The sequence below is a fragment of the Larus michahellis genome, chromosome 9 (genome assembly GCF_964199755.1).
Source record: "Larus michahellis chromosome 9, bLarMic1.1, whole genome shotgun sequence".
NCBI classification, from domain to species: domain Eukaryota; kingdom Metazoa; phylum Chordata; class Aves; order Charadriiformes; family Laridae; genus Larus; species Larus michahellis.
In genome coordinates, this window is record NC_133904.1 from 41,689,437 (window position 1) to 41,705,283 (window position 15,847).

The 15,847-nt window shown below is 44.1% G+C and overlaps 1 protein-coding gene across 4 annotated transcripts in view; it reads left to right on the forward strand.

Annotated features, from left to right (window-relative positions):
• The window catches only part of NRK (Nik related kinase), a 116,824-nt gene that overhangs the window by 74,869 nt on the left and 26,108 nt on the right, over nucleotides 1-15,847 (forward strand). For all 4 annotated transcript variants that reach the window (XM_074601813.1, XM_074601811.1, XM_074601812.1 and 1 more), the window contains exons 16-21: nucleotides 4,226-4,357; nucleotides 5,163-5,230; nucleotides 6,796-6,908; nucleotides 9,790-9,887; nucleotides 11,176-11,294; nucleotides 15,013-15,106. In XM_074601813.1, the coding sequence (XP_074457914.1) occupies nucleotides 4,226-4,357; nucleotides 5,163-5,230; nucleotides 6,796-6,908; nucleotides 9,790-9,887; nucleotides 11,176-11,294; nucleotides 15,013-15,106 (624 nt within the window). The remainder of the gene's footprint in view (nucleotides 1-4,225; nucleotides 4,358-5,162; nucleotides 5,231-6,795; nucleotides 6,909-9,789; nucleotides 9,888-11,175; nucleotides 11,295-15,012; nucleotides 15,107-15,847) is intronic.

Here is a 15,847-nt window from a genome sequence, read left to right on the forward strand (position 1 = left end):
AGCGGCTGTACAGAGGATGGTCGTGCCCTGTTAAAATGCCACTCCCGGGATGAAAGGAGCTGCGATCTAGGCTGGCTGCATCACCTGGGACATGTCCCTTCATTCCTTTGCGCCCTGTCGATGCGTCTCGGTTTGGTAGCACCTCTCCCAGTTGCCACTGGGAGTGGTGAGGAATGAAGCGGAATTTACCAACCTCTTTCACATTCCTTGATGGAAACTACACTATAAAAATTTTATGTTGTTTAAAGTGATGGTGTTACTTAAGGATAATAGCAGCGAGTGATCTACAGTTGTTACCGTGTGATTTCACTCCCTGCTGGTAGCTGCCCTGTTACCCGCTCGCGAGTCAGTGCTGGAGCTGATAGGGACCGTGTGGACAGGGAGAAGGCAATCTGTACTCTTACCTGCCGTGTTAGCATGGAGGCCAGATGAATGTCAGTGGGTAATTTATGAATCCTCTGAAAGGTTGTGTTTCCTTTTGCTGGTTGGCAGCAGCTGTTGATGCTAATAGCGGCACGCTTGGATATGCTGCCTGTATGAAGTGTGAAGGCAATATGAGTGATGGGTCAGTTAGTCACCTGGAGATTAAAAGACTCACAGTGATATACTTGTGAAGTTCGATATGTGGGTGCCTTGTTGATTTAAACTAAAAGTGAATTGCGGAGTTAAAATGCAAGCTGAATTCATCACAGATGTCTGCGCTGAAGAACTTCCAGCCAGGTTTGTCAGAGAGGGATCAGCTGTCATCACTGCTCTGCTCACACAAAAATGACTTCTTACTTTAAATGATCGTATTTGGCAAGATGTTGTGGCACATCCTGCTTGCCCAAATCTCTCTCAAAATTATTTCACTGAAAATCTTAAACACAGCCCCTGAGGTTCAGGGAGCATGATTTCTCAGGGTCTTGTATCCTGTCTGTCTGGTAAGGGAAATGTGAGACGCTGCCAGATCAGAGCGTACCATTTCCACCCGTTTTGTACCTGTTTTGTGTTTGCTGCAGTGCGGTAGCAGATCTGACGCTCTGGTTGTGGCGGTGTGGGATGAGCCGCTCTGGACTACCCACAGGATTTTACAGAGACTTCTTGAACAAAGTCACCGAGTCTGTTTCTCTGCCCAGCATCTCCTGCTGCTTGACTAGTGGAGGAATTTAGCTCACATCTGAAATAAACTCCATTTTTTAATTGATTCTGGGGTTTTCCTGTAGGATTCGCTAGCTAGGTCTCCTCTATTGTCTGGAGTAACGTGGCTGAAACAGGACAATAAAGCTGACGATATTAGAAGAACTAGCTGTGCGTTAGGTCATGGATTGACCCAGTATCCCAGCGCAGATCTGCTCAGTAGTTTAAGAAAATCCTTTTCCTTTATGCTGTTTTGTAAGAACAGTTGCACTTATCCACCCTCTGCATATAGATTCAGTTCAGATTAGTAACTTGGGCATCCTCCAAAAAGCAGTGCCGCCTCTCTCTTTAAAACTTCTTGCTCCTAAATTCTTCTAAACTAACTCTAGTAATCAGTCTTTTGTACTATTATCACCTTGTGTTGTAATTTCAGGGAGCGAGGGGTCCCTTGCCTTAGCTCTGTTAGGTGTGCCTTTGTGGTTTGAAGACACGTGGTAGGTGACGCTTTGTCTGCCAGTGCTTTCTGTGCCTGAGAGGAACTGCTGTTCTTTCAGTATTACTTACAATAAAAGCAATGTAAGGCTCAAGTCTCAGTAGTTTAGCATCATTGTTAGGGGGTTTGTGTTTCATTCACGTGTGTCGTTCCCCCCCCCCCCCAAATTATTTTATTTGTAAAACTTAAGGGAAGTATCAAACACTGTGATTTAGGAGGTTATCTGAGACGGTTTTGGTTTGCTGTGGAATTGCAAAGTCTTGCAGGTCCTGCAGAAATCACCCAAAAAGTAGGAGTCACTTCTTGGCTTTATGTGGTGCCGTTGTACTGGTCTCTCTCTGCCCAAAGAAGGTGTGTGGGTCCCGTCTGCAGAGTTTGGATTCACCCAGTCACTTATATCACGATTCAGCAAAGCTCAGCCATGCTGTTAAGCAGAAGTAGTTTTCTGGTGGTCTTCAGGACTCAAAAGCTGGAATTTAGGATGAAATGTAAGTATCTTGTTGAAAAAGTGGCAAGGGAAAAAAAAAAATCTTCCTGTATTCTGATAATAATACACTTGCTATAAAACCTATTTCTATACACACGATGAATCCTTTCAGGGGAACACTTGGCTGTTGAGATAATTCTGGTTAACTAAAAACTATTATTAGTGACAATCATGTTGGGCAAAAAAGTGATTTTGGCAAAATGAAAGGACATGGATTATGAAATGTTACAACTGCTGAAAAAGCGATTTTTCTGTAAAGGGAGTCAACAGAGCATATTTTCCCAAAAAGGCAGAAAAAGCACCTGAATATTTAACTAGGTGAACTTCTCAGGACTGGTTTTTGATGTCTGACTTTGCCATGCTCGTCTGGGGAGGCTGTGATGGGAAGTTTGAACGGATGTTTGGCATCTTTAGCTAGTTTTAGAATTACTACCTGTCAATGTTTAAGTGATTTTGAACATTGTTCCCATGAAATAACTAATCTTGTAGAGTTCTAGGGAGTTCTTAATCATATTATATTATTGAAAAGCTGTACACAGTTCTCAGTTACTGTATTTTACTTTAAGACTGGGGAAGTAGAGAATTTTATACGCTTGACTTGTAAATCAATAAAATATTTGTCTGAGTCATTCTTTGGGGAGACTGAACTGCAGCTGTCTCTGATCTGAGCTGCAGTAACTCAATCGGGACAAAAAAATTTGAACTTTGACTCAGACAAAAATTGTCAGCCCCTTTCTTAGGCATGCAAGCGGTGGACATGTTGGTCTTGCCGTGCATTTGAGAAAGCGGTGCCTCCCGGCAGAGGTGTGTTAGGGTGCCGGGGCACCGATGTGGTGCTGGTTTCCCGATGTGGGAAGGGTGTCAGGGCCCGTTGCTGCCGGCCGCGGGTGTCTCCGGGGAGCCCCCGTCTTGCTTTGCATGGGAGGTCTGACAAGAAGAAGCACAAAGTGGTATAGCTTCAGGGCATTTCTCTAATACTTTTTTCTGTTTCTCTAACATCAAATTGGTTCTAGCATAGCAATCCCTCAAGACAGGCCCAGCTCGCACAGCGTTTCCATGTGTTCTGTCTCGGTCTTGTGGCCAGGAGGATTTCTCATTACAGGGAGGATCAGTACATTCAGTTGACATTTCTAGCGCTCTGCCTTTCTTCCCCTTTAGAAGACACCAGTGTAATAGATCATTAGTGTGTAGAATTTGAGAGACCTTTCCTTCTTTTCTCTTTTTTTTTTTTTTTTTTCTTTAAATACAGAAAGGATCAGAGAACCAAATTTTGAGTATTTGAGTTTTACACTGCTGGCTTGTTGTTCCCTTGGAATAAAGACTTTGTAATGAAGCGATTTGATTGCTTCTCCCTCCCATCCCCATGATTAGGGCACTTGCTACCCTAATGCTCTAATTTGATACCTTTGAAGATACCTTTGAAACACAGGAGGTCATGATGGAAGCACCTAGACGGGACCACCCATGAGGTGTAGTCTGAGCATATTTTCTTATTTCTTTCTTACTGCATTCTCAAGTTAATTGTTTGGGGTTTTTTTCAAGTAATTGAAAATTCTCGTACAGAGGAGGGCCAGGGCACCCTCAAAACCATTGGAGAGTTTAAAGCGCTTCCAGCTGGCAGTTTGTCTCCATTGACTCTAGGTTGATGGTGGGCTTGCAAACGCTGGTTTGGAAGCCACCGCCTGCCTTAGAGCAGGTGGGTTCCCCCAGTGATTACACTATCGAAATTCTGAAATGGAAGCATTGGTCGGGTTTGAATGAAATATATTTACTCAACAGTAATTTTTGCATCATCCAGTTAAGTAGTTCACTGTGCATTGCCTATGACTTATTAGCTTCTCTGTAGATTTAAGAAGGGGAGATATATGTACTGCATAGGTGTTTTTACTCTTTCTTTTTATTGTACCCTCCACTTTGAAATATTTGTGCTTTCCATGCTAATATGCTGGAAATGAGTAACTTACTTTGCAGTGGACAAGGTGAGTAGGGCTGTATCCAAACACAATACTCCTTGTACATTGACTAAAAATTTGATCTCACAAACAGAACCATTGATACCTGTTGAGATTGGGACGTATTACATAGGCAGGGAGGTACAATTCAACATGTATTTCATTTGTTTCAAGTGTGAAAATTTCCGGGCTAGTAAGGATGTGTACCACAGCAGTTCACTGTCAGATATGGTGACGGCACCACTCAGCCCTGTGCAGGATGACGTATTCTGGAGCGTGAGTCAAAACGAAGAACAGCCCCCAAAGGTACGTGAGGCTCGGGGTGTTTGGCGCTGTCGGTGGTTAATAGCACTCTGCTCAGTTCCCCTGCGCTGTGTAGTATCCGTCCTCTGGACTTCAGGAAATTCAGTGATAATCTCATTGCTTGTCCATTAACTGGGTCTCAGTAATCTAGAACGAAGATAGGAGTTTATAAGCGCGTCAGTGTTCTGAGTTTATGTGTACATATATAATATCTGTGAATGCAGATATACTACTTTTGTTAGACCAAGTAGTTGTAGCTGCCCTTTGTGGCTTGTTGCAGAAAAGCTAACTAGTTTGTGTAATTTGGGTGATGGTGTATTTCTCTTTTTAACAGAATTAACAAATACAAGAATATTTGTGGGGGGATGTGCATGTATGCATGTATTCATTTTGTTACTTTGCATTTGGGGGCGATGGTGTGGGGGGCGTCTCTCTTCCTCCAGCCCTTTGGTAGCAACGTAAAGTAATCCACCACCTCGGGAAAGCTGCATTAAGTGACTGCAGGTGTGTTTCCCTGACCGCGTTAAATATCGACCGAGAATAACGCTGACTCCAGGGAAAGGTGCCAGCCACTTGCAGTCTGCACCCTGATAGATTGCACAGGCTTGGAGCAAATTGGGAGCACCTGCGATTGACTTGCATCTTCCAGTGTTGATAGCATGGAAGACCTCTCCACGGGTCCCACTGAAGCGTTATTCATTTATGTTGGTTAGTCTCATTTTTGCATTGATACAGGGTAAGCGCTAGGTTTATTAACTGAGTCTGAAATATCAGTAGCAAACTTAAAACATTTGATTAAATCCTTAAGGTTCCAGAAAGGACAACCTCTAAATTTTACAGCAGGGATCAGCCTGGCCATCAGAGATGCCTTTCAAGGTAAGCTCTTAGGCATTTTATGCTTATACTAACACCGATTTATTGTCAATAATAAAACTAGGGCCAATTTATTAAAAGCAAATCCATAATGACAGTATCACCAAAACTGACGTGGGTTTATACCTCATTTAATAGCAGTTACAATTATTTTGTCTTTTGAGTCAGTTTGTCCACAAAAATAACTAACCAAAGGTCCTGATCTTAAACCTGAAGGAAGTGCCTAAGCCAGCTTCCTTTTATTGATTGACCTAACTGATTTAAAGAGAAACAAGCCTCTTGTAGGTCTTCTCCTCCTTTTCATGCAACGTAGTTCTGTCTTCTGCTGTAAAGCAGTATTTTTAATATATAAGGGCTGTTTTGTCTGTAATACTTCCTGCAATGAGTTGTCTTGTTTGGTTCAGCCTGTTTGGCATGCCCGAGTGGGTTGCATGCAAGTTGTGCGTCCGTTTCCCGGTTCATGGGCGGCATGGTGCGCGGTTTTTTAACTTCTTGTGATTTGGTGATGCTTTGCTTTCCCTTCACGTTAGAGTAAGTGGCTGCTGAAGGGGCAGGCTACTTGAGGTCCAAGCCCATCACACTGGTGGTGGCGGGTGGTTGCAGATGCTCTATGTCGGTTTCAGAGGTGCCTGGATATTTTGGCGAGTGGGGGTCTGGCCCCAACTCCCTCTAGAGGCACTTATAACGATAGCTTGTGAAGTTTGTGCCTGTAGTAGCTTGAGCAAGAGCAAGCAACTATGCTGTCTGTAGATGTATCTTGACTATTTTGGCACTCCGCCCTTAAGGCTAGTGTACTTTTTTCATATCCCAGGAGAAAAGACCAAGGATGCAGAGAGCTCAGCGGTAAAGGGTAGCCCCCACTGGATGTCTAATCAGGGAATGTGATGCTGTGAGACACGAGGGTTGGAGAGATTTGAAAGGGAAGCAGATTTAGCGGACATAACAAAATAACGTGCAGCGCTTCTGATGAGCCAGAGTCAGGAACATCGTCCGAAATAACTTTCAAAGGAAGTCAAGCCCTAAATGCTCTCTACTTAGGAATTATAGGAGGCAAAGCAGAAAAGAAACATGTAAATAAACCGAAGTGTAACAAGTGAGTGGTTTCTGAGCTTTGGGTTTCTGGGTGAGCTGCTCTTTTGCTTCACAAGCTCGGCAGCTTGTTTTGCTGTCCGATGCGTTCCGTTCACCATTGGTAAGTGAGTCATGATGTATCTTCTTAGAGGATACTAGAGCAGGTTTCGTTATTTGTAAAAGCCATGAGCTTTTGGAATCAGGAGTGACACAGGTATGAGGAGGCCAAGGGAGAAGTACATATACTAGGATACTTTTTAATAATTTGGGAATGTCTGTAATCTCCCAGAGTGAGTACCCAGAGGAGAGTATCCCCTCCATCATCTTCTCTCACTACTGTGTGGCCCTGCTTGGAGCAGCAACGAATATAAAACTTTAGAGTATTATATCATACATTAACAGCAGGGACCTCAACTCAGTGGCCTAGGAGGTCCGTTCCAGTCTGCGTTCTTGCATGCAAGATAGTCTGATCTGCTTTTTGTCTTTCTGTTTGGTAGCACTCATCAGTCATCCCCCGGGGGACAGGCTCTGAAGCTAAACAGCAGCAGCAGCGCTCCTGGCAGCAAGCAGTGGGAGATGGGATCTCATCAGAGCAGCTGGTCAACCTCAGGTGATTCCGAAGTCAAAAGATTCATCAGTCAAAATATGCAAAATTCCAATCGCATGAAACGGGCTTCTGAAGGGTGTCAAGTGCTGCGTTGCAAATGGGATTTTTTTTTTTTTTTTTTTTTTAAATGATGTCTTCTGGTGATAGGGTTTTGAAAGCCCACTGGATTTTATGGTTCCATGTTCCTAAAAGATAAACACTTCCTCTTTTGAGTCAAAAAGTGACTGTGAACGTATTTCCATACAGAAGATTTGAATTGCTTCAATTAAGAATTGGGGGGGGGGAAAAATCAATTCTATTGCACTTACTGACGCCATTGAAACTCAGCAGAGCCAACACTACAGACCTACAGATGTACTTCAATATTAATGTTCACCCATTGGCATTTTCTGCATAACCGTATGCTGCTTTTTTGCATTGCCCACTGATAAGATGATACAGATGAGCAGTTCTGTACACTAATATTTCTGCGCTCTAATAACGTACTGGCTGAACGAAGCGTAAGACTCTCTGTGCAGCACTTTATGAAAACTTTATGAACTGAAGAAAAAAAAAAGGCAGAAGAAGTTAAAAGGTAGAGATAGCCTCATCCAGTTAAAGCAAAGTGCGACTTTATAAGCTACCCTGGTATCACTGGTAGAGGTGTAGGAATGCAGTGGGCTTGCTCATGGTTGTGCAGATTTTTTGTGGTACAGACTCTGGTTCCTGAGCCGTGACCTGAGATTCTGGCAGATGGGGACATGGAGCAGAAGTGGACAGTTTTGTTCCTCTATTGTAATTCCTGAGGGCGTTTTCTGTGGGTCAACTGTAGGGCAATTTCTTGCGTAGCTCCTTGCAGAGCAGTGGTGTGTTACAGCACTTTGCATCCAGGTTGACTAGTAAAGATGGGGGACATGGGGAATCACGCCCAATTTGAAGCAGGGTGGATGCTAAAAATGTTCTGAAACCACACCAGTGAGCTGCTGAGGTCATTTATTTTTAAACTGAGGCTCACATTGTTAATTTGCAAGCCCTTGATAAATGAAGAACAAATTGCTTGCTTATTACACTTCCACAATCGAGCCAGTTTTGCTTTCACTAGCTACACAGAATAGGAAGCTTTGCTTCAAGAGAAATCCAAAGCACACTTTAAACGGCTTGGGTTTTGTTTCTTTTTGCTCTTATGTCATTTTACAATTGAATAACAGCATAGTGATGAAGAACATGCAACAGCCCAGCTCGACTTTGCAATGTCTGCGTGATGTGTAACTCCTGTGCTATTTTGGCATGGGGAAATGAAAACCTCACCAGCAATGGAAAGAATAGAAAACCTCCCTTGTGGTTTAAACTGTCTCCTTGGGTTCTTAAGTGTCATTAAATTGCAGCTAGTTCTGGCTTACAGTGTTCCAGAAAGAGTTTGTTGCTTTTCCAAACCCACAGGGATAACGAATTGGGCAGGAAAGGGCTATAAATACTTTAAAGCTAATACTTCTGCTGAGTTGCTTAGGTACTCATTGACCAATAAGGAATTCTGTTTTGGAAAAGCTTTGCAAAATGCATGAATACATGAAGTCATTGTGATAAAACTATCTAAATTACCAAATACAAATCCTAATTTGTGTGAGCTTGAATTCTCCCCCCTTAACTTGCAAGGAGTCCCGTTGGTAGCAGCAGGATGGTGATGGCAGAAATTGCCGAACGAGGTAGAAGTTGAGCTGGCTGCTGTGTCCCAGGGGCAGGGTGAGGGCACGTCTGCTTTCCCTCCCTTCACTTGGATCAGGAATTGTGTGCAGAAGACCACATCTCTCCAAGGCTGCTTTTGTTCTTCCCAGGTAGCTTTGTGGACAGTAGGGGCACTGAAAGGGAAGGTTTACTTAATGACTTGCAAGCATCCCTCCTAACGTGGCATTACCATGTGCAGATGGACTCCAGCTCCTCTAGTCTTGTTTGCTTGGGTATTCAATAGCTGTGCAAGCGTGGTGACAAGTGTAGGTCCCCAAGCCACCTGGGAGGGAAGCGTAGCGCCACAGCTTCCTTGCTACCCGAACCTGGCCTTGGCCAGAGTGTCATGAGGTGCCACCTGATGCTGTGGTGGCCCGTGGCTGGGGCCAGTTCTCTCTGCAAAAATGGGGGCTGTTATTACCTACTTCCCCATGGCGCAGAATGGAAGTAGGAGCTGAGAAGTGACATTCTATGTGCCCCAAGGGAATTGGGGACTGGAAAACACTGCTATGGGAAGCGCTGAATCCTCTTCTGCTTTTAGTTTGACGCCATGCTCGTGAGTGGAGTTTAGTGCAGGAGTTTGCCCCCAGCCCAGTTGGGTTTAGAGAATCGGACCCTTTGGACTGTTTTTGTGCAACAGTTTTGCGAAGGCCAAATCTTGGTGCCCCATCTGTTTGCTCATGAAAGTATGCATCAGGGGCCCAAGCTCTTGTACCCTCTCCCTGAGCCCTGTCTGGGGTCACAGGAGTACAGCTGGGTGGCACCTTCAGGGCTGGAATATACCCAGCAGTTGCTGATACGATGAGCTGTCTCCCCTCAAGAAGAGGATCAGAGGAAGGGATTAGCACGCCCGCACTCTCCTCCCTTGCAAGCTGCCTTCGAGTCCTTGGAACCGTTGCTGGTTCCGTGCAGTGGGAGTGTGTTGCCAAGTTTTGGTCTGCTTGTCTTACTCTTGCAGCATTAAACTGCACCAGTATCAATTTATATAAGTAATATTGTGGCATCCAGAACCATTGGGAAACGAGCAAAAAGGTTTCACTTTGCAAGAAAGAGAAAAAAGAAGTTTATCGTCAGAAGCTGGTGTCTGCTTTGGGTGGTAACTTTATGTGCTTGTCTTACTGGTCTCTCACTCTGCTGTGCGTGCATTTAAAAAAATAAACTTTTTTTTTCTTCTTCTTCCTAGGGAATCCAGGACCGGCCAAGGCAGAGAACGCTTTGTCCCAGAACCACTTCCAGCTGCATAAGAAGTCTGAAAAAGTTTCTCACCCAGGCCAGATTGCAGTAGGTTCTTTTAAATCCACTGGTATTTGTGATTGTTCGTAATTTTCACTGAGGAAATGTCTGGGCAGACAGCCCTTCTGTTGGTGCTTGAGTTTGCTGGCTAATGAGTCTGTCTGAGAGGCCACGTGGGGCTGGCTCGGGCTTACTGCTGCATTAATGTCTCTCATCAGCTTTCAGTCCAGGTCTGACTTGTGTCCAGCTCAGGTCATCAGCAGAGAGTTCAGTTTTCCTGAACCTGCCTGATCATAAATCTTTAGAAAGGAAGGGTACGTCTTTAATATTTCAGGAGGTCATTGATCACTTGCCATGCAAGCCAGAAGTCAAGACCACGCCTGTGGCTTGTGCAGATACCCAGTGTGTAACTGCCTGGAGTGTGTGCTGCCAGGCTGTGACACACTCAGGACTGTCCTGGCTCTCTGTTTGCTGACGTGCCACTCGTGGAAAGGATGATTGCTGCTTCTCTGTCTTATTTACTGAGGCATTTCTTTTCCTTGGTGGTGTTTTGAAGCGGGGGAGAGGGAGGGGATGCCTGTCAGACAACTGGAGCTCACTGTGCCTTGTGCAAGAGCTCATATGCGGGATGCTTGGCATTTTAAAAGTTTGTGGGGTGCTTGGCATTTTAAAACTTGGCAGGCAGGCTTGGGTGATCCAGCGGGTTGCAGAGCAGGACAGCAGGGGACAGGAGCAGCTTACTGGAGTCCCCAGCCCCCCCTGGCTTCTCAGGGACCAGAGGTTTGAAGAAGACTCTCTGTTTAGGCCATTGCCAGTGTCATGGGAGGCCTATATACGAGTTCCTGTAGGACTGGGGCGTCTAACTGCCCCGTGGTGTGAGCCATGGCTGTGTCGGTTTGGCCTTTCCAGCCGAAAGGTGCTCCATACGCAGCACAGCACGGTCCCCAAGCCTCAGGGCTGGGGTGGAACTCAGGTCGGGGTGAGCCTTCGGTCCTGGTGCAGAGCACACCTTCTCTTGGGTGAAAGAGGAGGTACTTCTGTGCTCCTGCAAAGTACAAAGATTGAATCATGAATGTTTGAGATTCAAAATAACATACTGACTAAAGCGAGTCACCTGTAAACATAAAGGAAAATCAGGTATTTTGGCTTATGTCACTTTCCTATGTGAAATACCCACCTGTGATGGACCAACAGAAGTTCCTAATAAAGCTTTTTTGGTGTGGAAGCGACAATAACTATATTTGCTGGGAGAGTAAAAAAACTGCACATGCTGTTCAGTGGTGGGTTCTTCCATGAGGGGGGAAAAAAAAAAATCAACTGAGCTTTCTTTGCTCAGAATCCAGGCTCCTTTGCCAAGGGGAGGGACGGTGCCAACGCATTCTTAAAAGCAGCAGACTATTCCTCATCGAGCGACGAAGCTGGCAGCAGCGACGAAGATGACACGAACCACACAAGGTTGGCTTGATTATTTATTTTTTTTTTTAATTATTATTTTCTTCCTTTTTATTACATACTTCTAAATATCTGGAAAAAAAGTTGGCGTACATAAACACTACCTCCTCTCTGAAGTTACTATCAGTCATTTATGTCAGTTGTAATTAAGCAGTTTAATCGCGCTATAATGAACTCCCGGGGGTAAATGTTTGCTCCATCAGATGTATGCAGTGTAATCAGCTTTGATGACTTGTTGCCCTGGGACAATGAGGAAATGTCTCGCTTTAACTGAATATCAATAGGTGGTGCTTTTATAGAGATTACTTGGCACTGATCTATGTTTAAAGAATTTTTGGAAGGAAAAAGGAGAGGGAAAGAAAACTGTACACCTTCATGCTAAATACAGATTACAGTGAAAAAAGCGAGGCAAACGTGACCCTTGTATTCAGGCAGTCTGTTCACTCCGGGAGAAATAATTACCACTGAAAAGCTGATTCCTTCACCAGGGCTGTGGTGGATAAAGAGGAGATAGTGTAGGCAGGACTTGTTTTTGTAAAATTTGTATTTTTAATTTAAATACAAAATAAAACTTCTAAAATTGTATTTTTAATATTACTGTTTTGCACAGTTGCTGTGGTTGCCAGATGATGCCGTGGCTTGTACCAAGCTGATCTCACATGAACTGTTTCTCTCTAGCTTTCCAGTTTCTCTTGTTGGTTTTGTGACTGACATCTTGTGGTGTGTTACCTGTCGAGCAAAATGTGTGTTCTGCTGAGAAATAATGGAGTGTGAATAGCTTGCTAGTCCAAGTGAATGAGAGTCAGGAGATCAGCTGGCCAGCGCTGCTGCTTGGAACGGCAAAGAGAATTATTTTTTAGTATTGATGAATGAAACTTCTAAATTTCTTGCAAAGAGACTTTAAGAGGGTTTAATTCAAGTTCTAGGATTTACTTCGAAGTGCATCGCAGGGCCACAGAGCTCTCTGGGATGGGGCTCTTGCTCTTCTGACATAATCGCATGTGCAGTTTTGTCAGTCTTCGGGAAGAGACGCGCGGATTTGTAGCACTGCTGGCAAGCCATCGCCTTGGCCTGCTACCAGCCCTTTCCCCTGTGCTGCTCGGAGGAAGGTGGAGTTTTTGCACCTGCATATGCTCCTGATTTGCATTTCTAAAGCTCATTTTCAAAGCTGAGGAATGAGGAGGGAGAATGTTAAAAATCTTGTAGCTTATTCAGCGCACCTGAAAGAGCTGTCTTTTTGCTGCGATGCCTTTATTTTCTTAGTGCTCCTCTTCCAAACCACCTTATTTTGATCTGTAAAAAGTTTTATTCACTCCAGGTCATAGAATTCATCCTAGAACTCAGAAAGACTCTACATAAAAACATGGATTTGCCCTGTAGCAATGACTTTGCTGCGTAAGTGCTAGATTGCTGTGATCCTTGCATGCTGTAATGATTTGAAGGAGTGGTATCACTGCCTTTGGAAACCTGCATGCGTTGCATCTCCTCTGTGTGTGAGATCTAGAGAAGTGGAATTGGCAGGATGATCCCTGTCAGGTTTGCCTGCCTGTGCACACAGCCGCCGCAAGAACTCCTGTAAAATCAAAATAATAATTTTGTCTATTGACAAAGTCCCTTCACCTGGATGGAACATCGTTTGTATTAAAAGAGAGACACTTTGGGAAATCTATCCTGATTAATACCAAGAAATAGCAAAAAGTATAGTGATTAAAATGAAAGCAGCAGCCAGCATTGAAACTTTGCATATTCTGGATAATGAAGGTTTTTGTTTTTCTTGCAATCTAAGGTATGAGAATGCGGGATCTGAAGGCTCTTGCAGTCTGTAGGAGTGTTTCTGTGTGGGCTCTGGCTGAGACACCTTGGACAAAGTTTTAGTTGGCTATTGAAAACAATCTCTGTTTTCTTGTTCTTGCCTGGGCTGTGGAACAGCTTTTGGTGTCCACGCTCCAGCTGTCGTGGAGGTGCCCAGTAAGACTAGACTTGGGACATGCACGTATACAAGAGAAAGAGCTTCATATTCTCTTGGATGACCCCTGTTAGCCACCTTGAGAAGGCTCATTTCTGAGGAAGCCAGGACTAAGGGCAGCTGTCTCTCAGCTGTAAAACAACTTTTTGGCCTCATTTTTCTTTTCGGTGAGATGAGCCAGAATTCTTCCTCACACACACCAGGATTTTGTTTTAAGGAAGAGATGTCAGTGTACGTGATCCAGCATCTTACCTGCTTGTATAACATATCTTTTCCATTGATGCTAATTTCTCTGAGAGTTCTTCCTCCTCTGGTGGCTGCAGCATTCACAATCCCCTGAAACACTGACTTTCCTGGGGCTCATTTTGTGTAGTTCAGTTTCCTCTCTTTGCTCTTTATATGTTGTTCCCTACCAAAATTTGAACAAGGTGGGTGCAAGTGTGTGCTTGGCTATGAATTACTTTCTCCCCCTAATAAATGGGAGGCTGACATCGTTTAAGATCAGCTGCTGCTCGCTTTTCTGGTAAGAAGAGACCCTGGCACTCACCATTGATCCTACTCCATGTCTTGCCATTCCTTCTAAGTTGAGTATGCAAATGTTTACCCCTCCCATAGAAAGATGAGGGGAGCAACCCAAAACCAAAAATTAAACAACAAAAAGAAGCGACAAGAACTTCTTCACATCTGTCTTAAGTCGGTAGCTCTCTCACCAAACCTTCTTTGTTATCACATTGGGCAACACTTTAAAACAAACCCTCACACTCTCCTACCAGTGGTGGCACAGCACCGTAGAGCCCTTCGCAGCAGCATCCTGAACCCAGTCGGCATTATAATTACTGCAGAGGAGGCAAAAATATAATACGTTTAAATGGATTGCAGTAATAAATAAATGAATATAAATAAATAATGTGGGATGGAAATGCACAGAAATGGGGCCAGAGCCTTGCTGAGGCTGTTCCACTTGGGTAAAAAAAGTTTAAAAAACCAAAGATACCACTGGTTGTGTAGAAAGCAATAGTAGGCTGGGGTATGTCCTTATTCTTACTCTTTCTTCAGGTGTCTGCTTTTGGTCTCTGTTGAAGACAGGGTACTGGGCTAGGTGGGCCTTTGTCCCCAGCCATTCCAGCAGTTCTTACATTGTTCTGTCTCTGTGTGCACTGGGCAACATTTTTGTTGTTTCTTTGTACGTAAGGTGAGGATGTCCGTGTTTCAGGGACTGACTCGCAGTATGAAATTCCAGTGTAGCCTGTCCCAGTAGGCACTGGCAGAGAGGTCCCTGATACCGGCATACAGCTGAGCAGGAGCTCTCCCCCGTGCAGCCGATGCTCTTTGGAGAGCAGGGTGGCTCCTAATTGCACTCCACAGGGTAGTGTATGAGGTGAGACAGGGTAAGTTTTGAAGTAGGCACTTCTCAAATGACAGCTTGAGCCACCAGCTCTCACTTGCTTGAGCTACACAGTGTCTGAAAAATGGTGGGTGGAATGCAGGGAGATGAAGGGATGCTCTCCGTCGGGGTGGGGAGAGCTTCCTGATGTGTGTGAGTGCTCCTTGGGCTCCAGTCCATTCAGGCACATCCACAGACTAATCAGCTTGCTTTTGTACAAGAACCTTTAAGTGTAACTAGCAAATGTTAATTATGCGCACTTTTGAACATGTATATGTGTGGTTTTTTTGCTTTTTGTTTTTTTGGGCTCTTTTTTTTTTTTTTTTTTCCCCCTGAAGTAGTTCTGTTCATTAATTGGAGTTTGTTACCAGGCAACTGCTAAGCAGCAGAGTGGCAGATTTCTCAAGGACGAGAGTACCAGATGGAATTGAACTGAAACCCCAAAGCACCGTCGCAGAACAGAAGGTAATTTGGCCATTTGTAAGGGGGTGGGTACGGTGAGGGGGAGTCAGATCGTTAATGTGTATGATAAACACTGTATCCGTTTCTTCTCGGCAGCATTTTCCCTGTGAAGTCCTGCTCTGTCATTGCAAATTATAGCTATAAGCCTTGAAAATATGTGTAGTTTCAGGTTTTGTGCTTCCTATAAAAGTGCTTACATTTAGGTATGAAATTGCGCTTCTTTATTTGTCCTTGCTATTGACCTGGTAGTAGTTCCTGATGTCAACGTATTTCTTGAAGGCACTGGGCAGGTTGCAAAAAAGCAATGCTGTTGGTTATTGTTGGTCTGCATTGTTGCTGTTTTAAAAAAATCTTGACCTTTTTTATTCCAATTTAAAGAGAACTACCTCTTACTACTTAGAATGTTACCAGAAGAGGGGAAAAACACTTCATCTCTCCTTACTAGCTTAGCAAAAATACATGTCTTCTCATGTGGTTCCTTCCCAGCTGTAGTTTCTAGTAGACTTCAAGTCATGTGGATTTTCCCCTGTGATAAATATTAGTGCAGAAAAGATGAAGACAGACAAAGCAGAACAATGTTCTTTGTGGTCGAAAACAAAAAAAGTTACAGTAATAAGACATGCAGTCAGCATCAGAGCACTTCCACCTATTACTGAGTGTACTCTTGTTTCACAGACAGGGAAAATAAATTGCTGTGAAACTGGTGTTTTTCCCAGATCTGTTTGCGTGAGCTGTGGCAGGGCT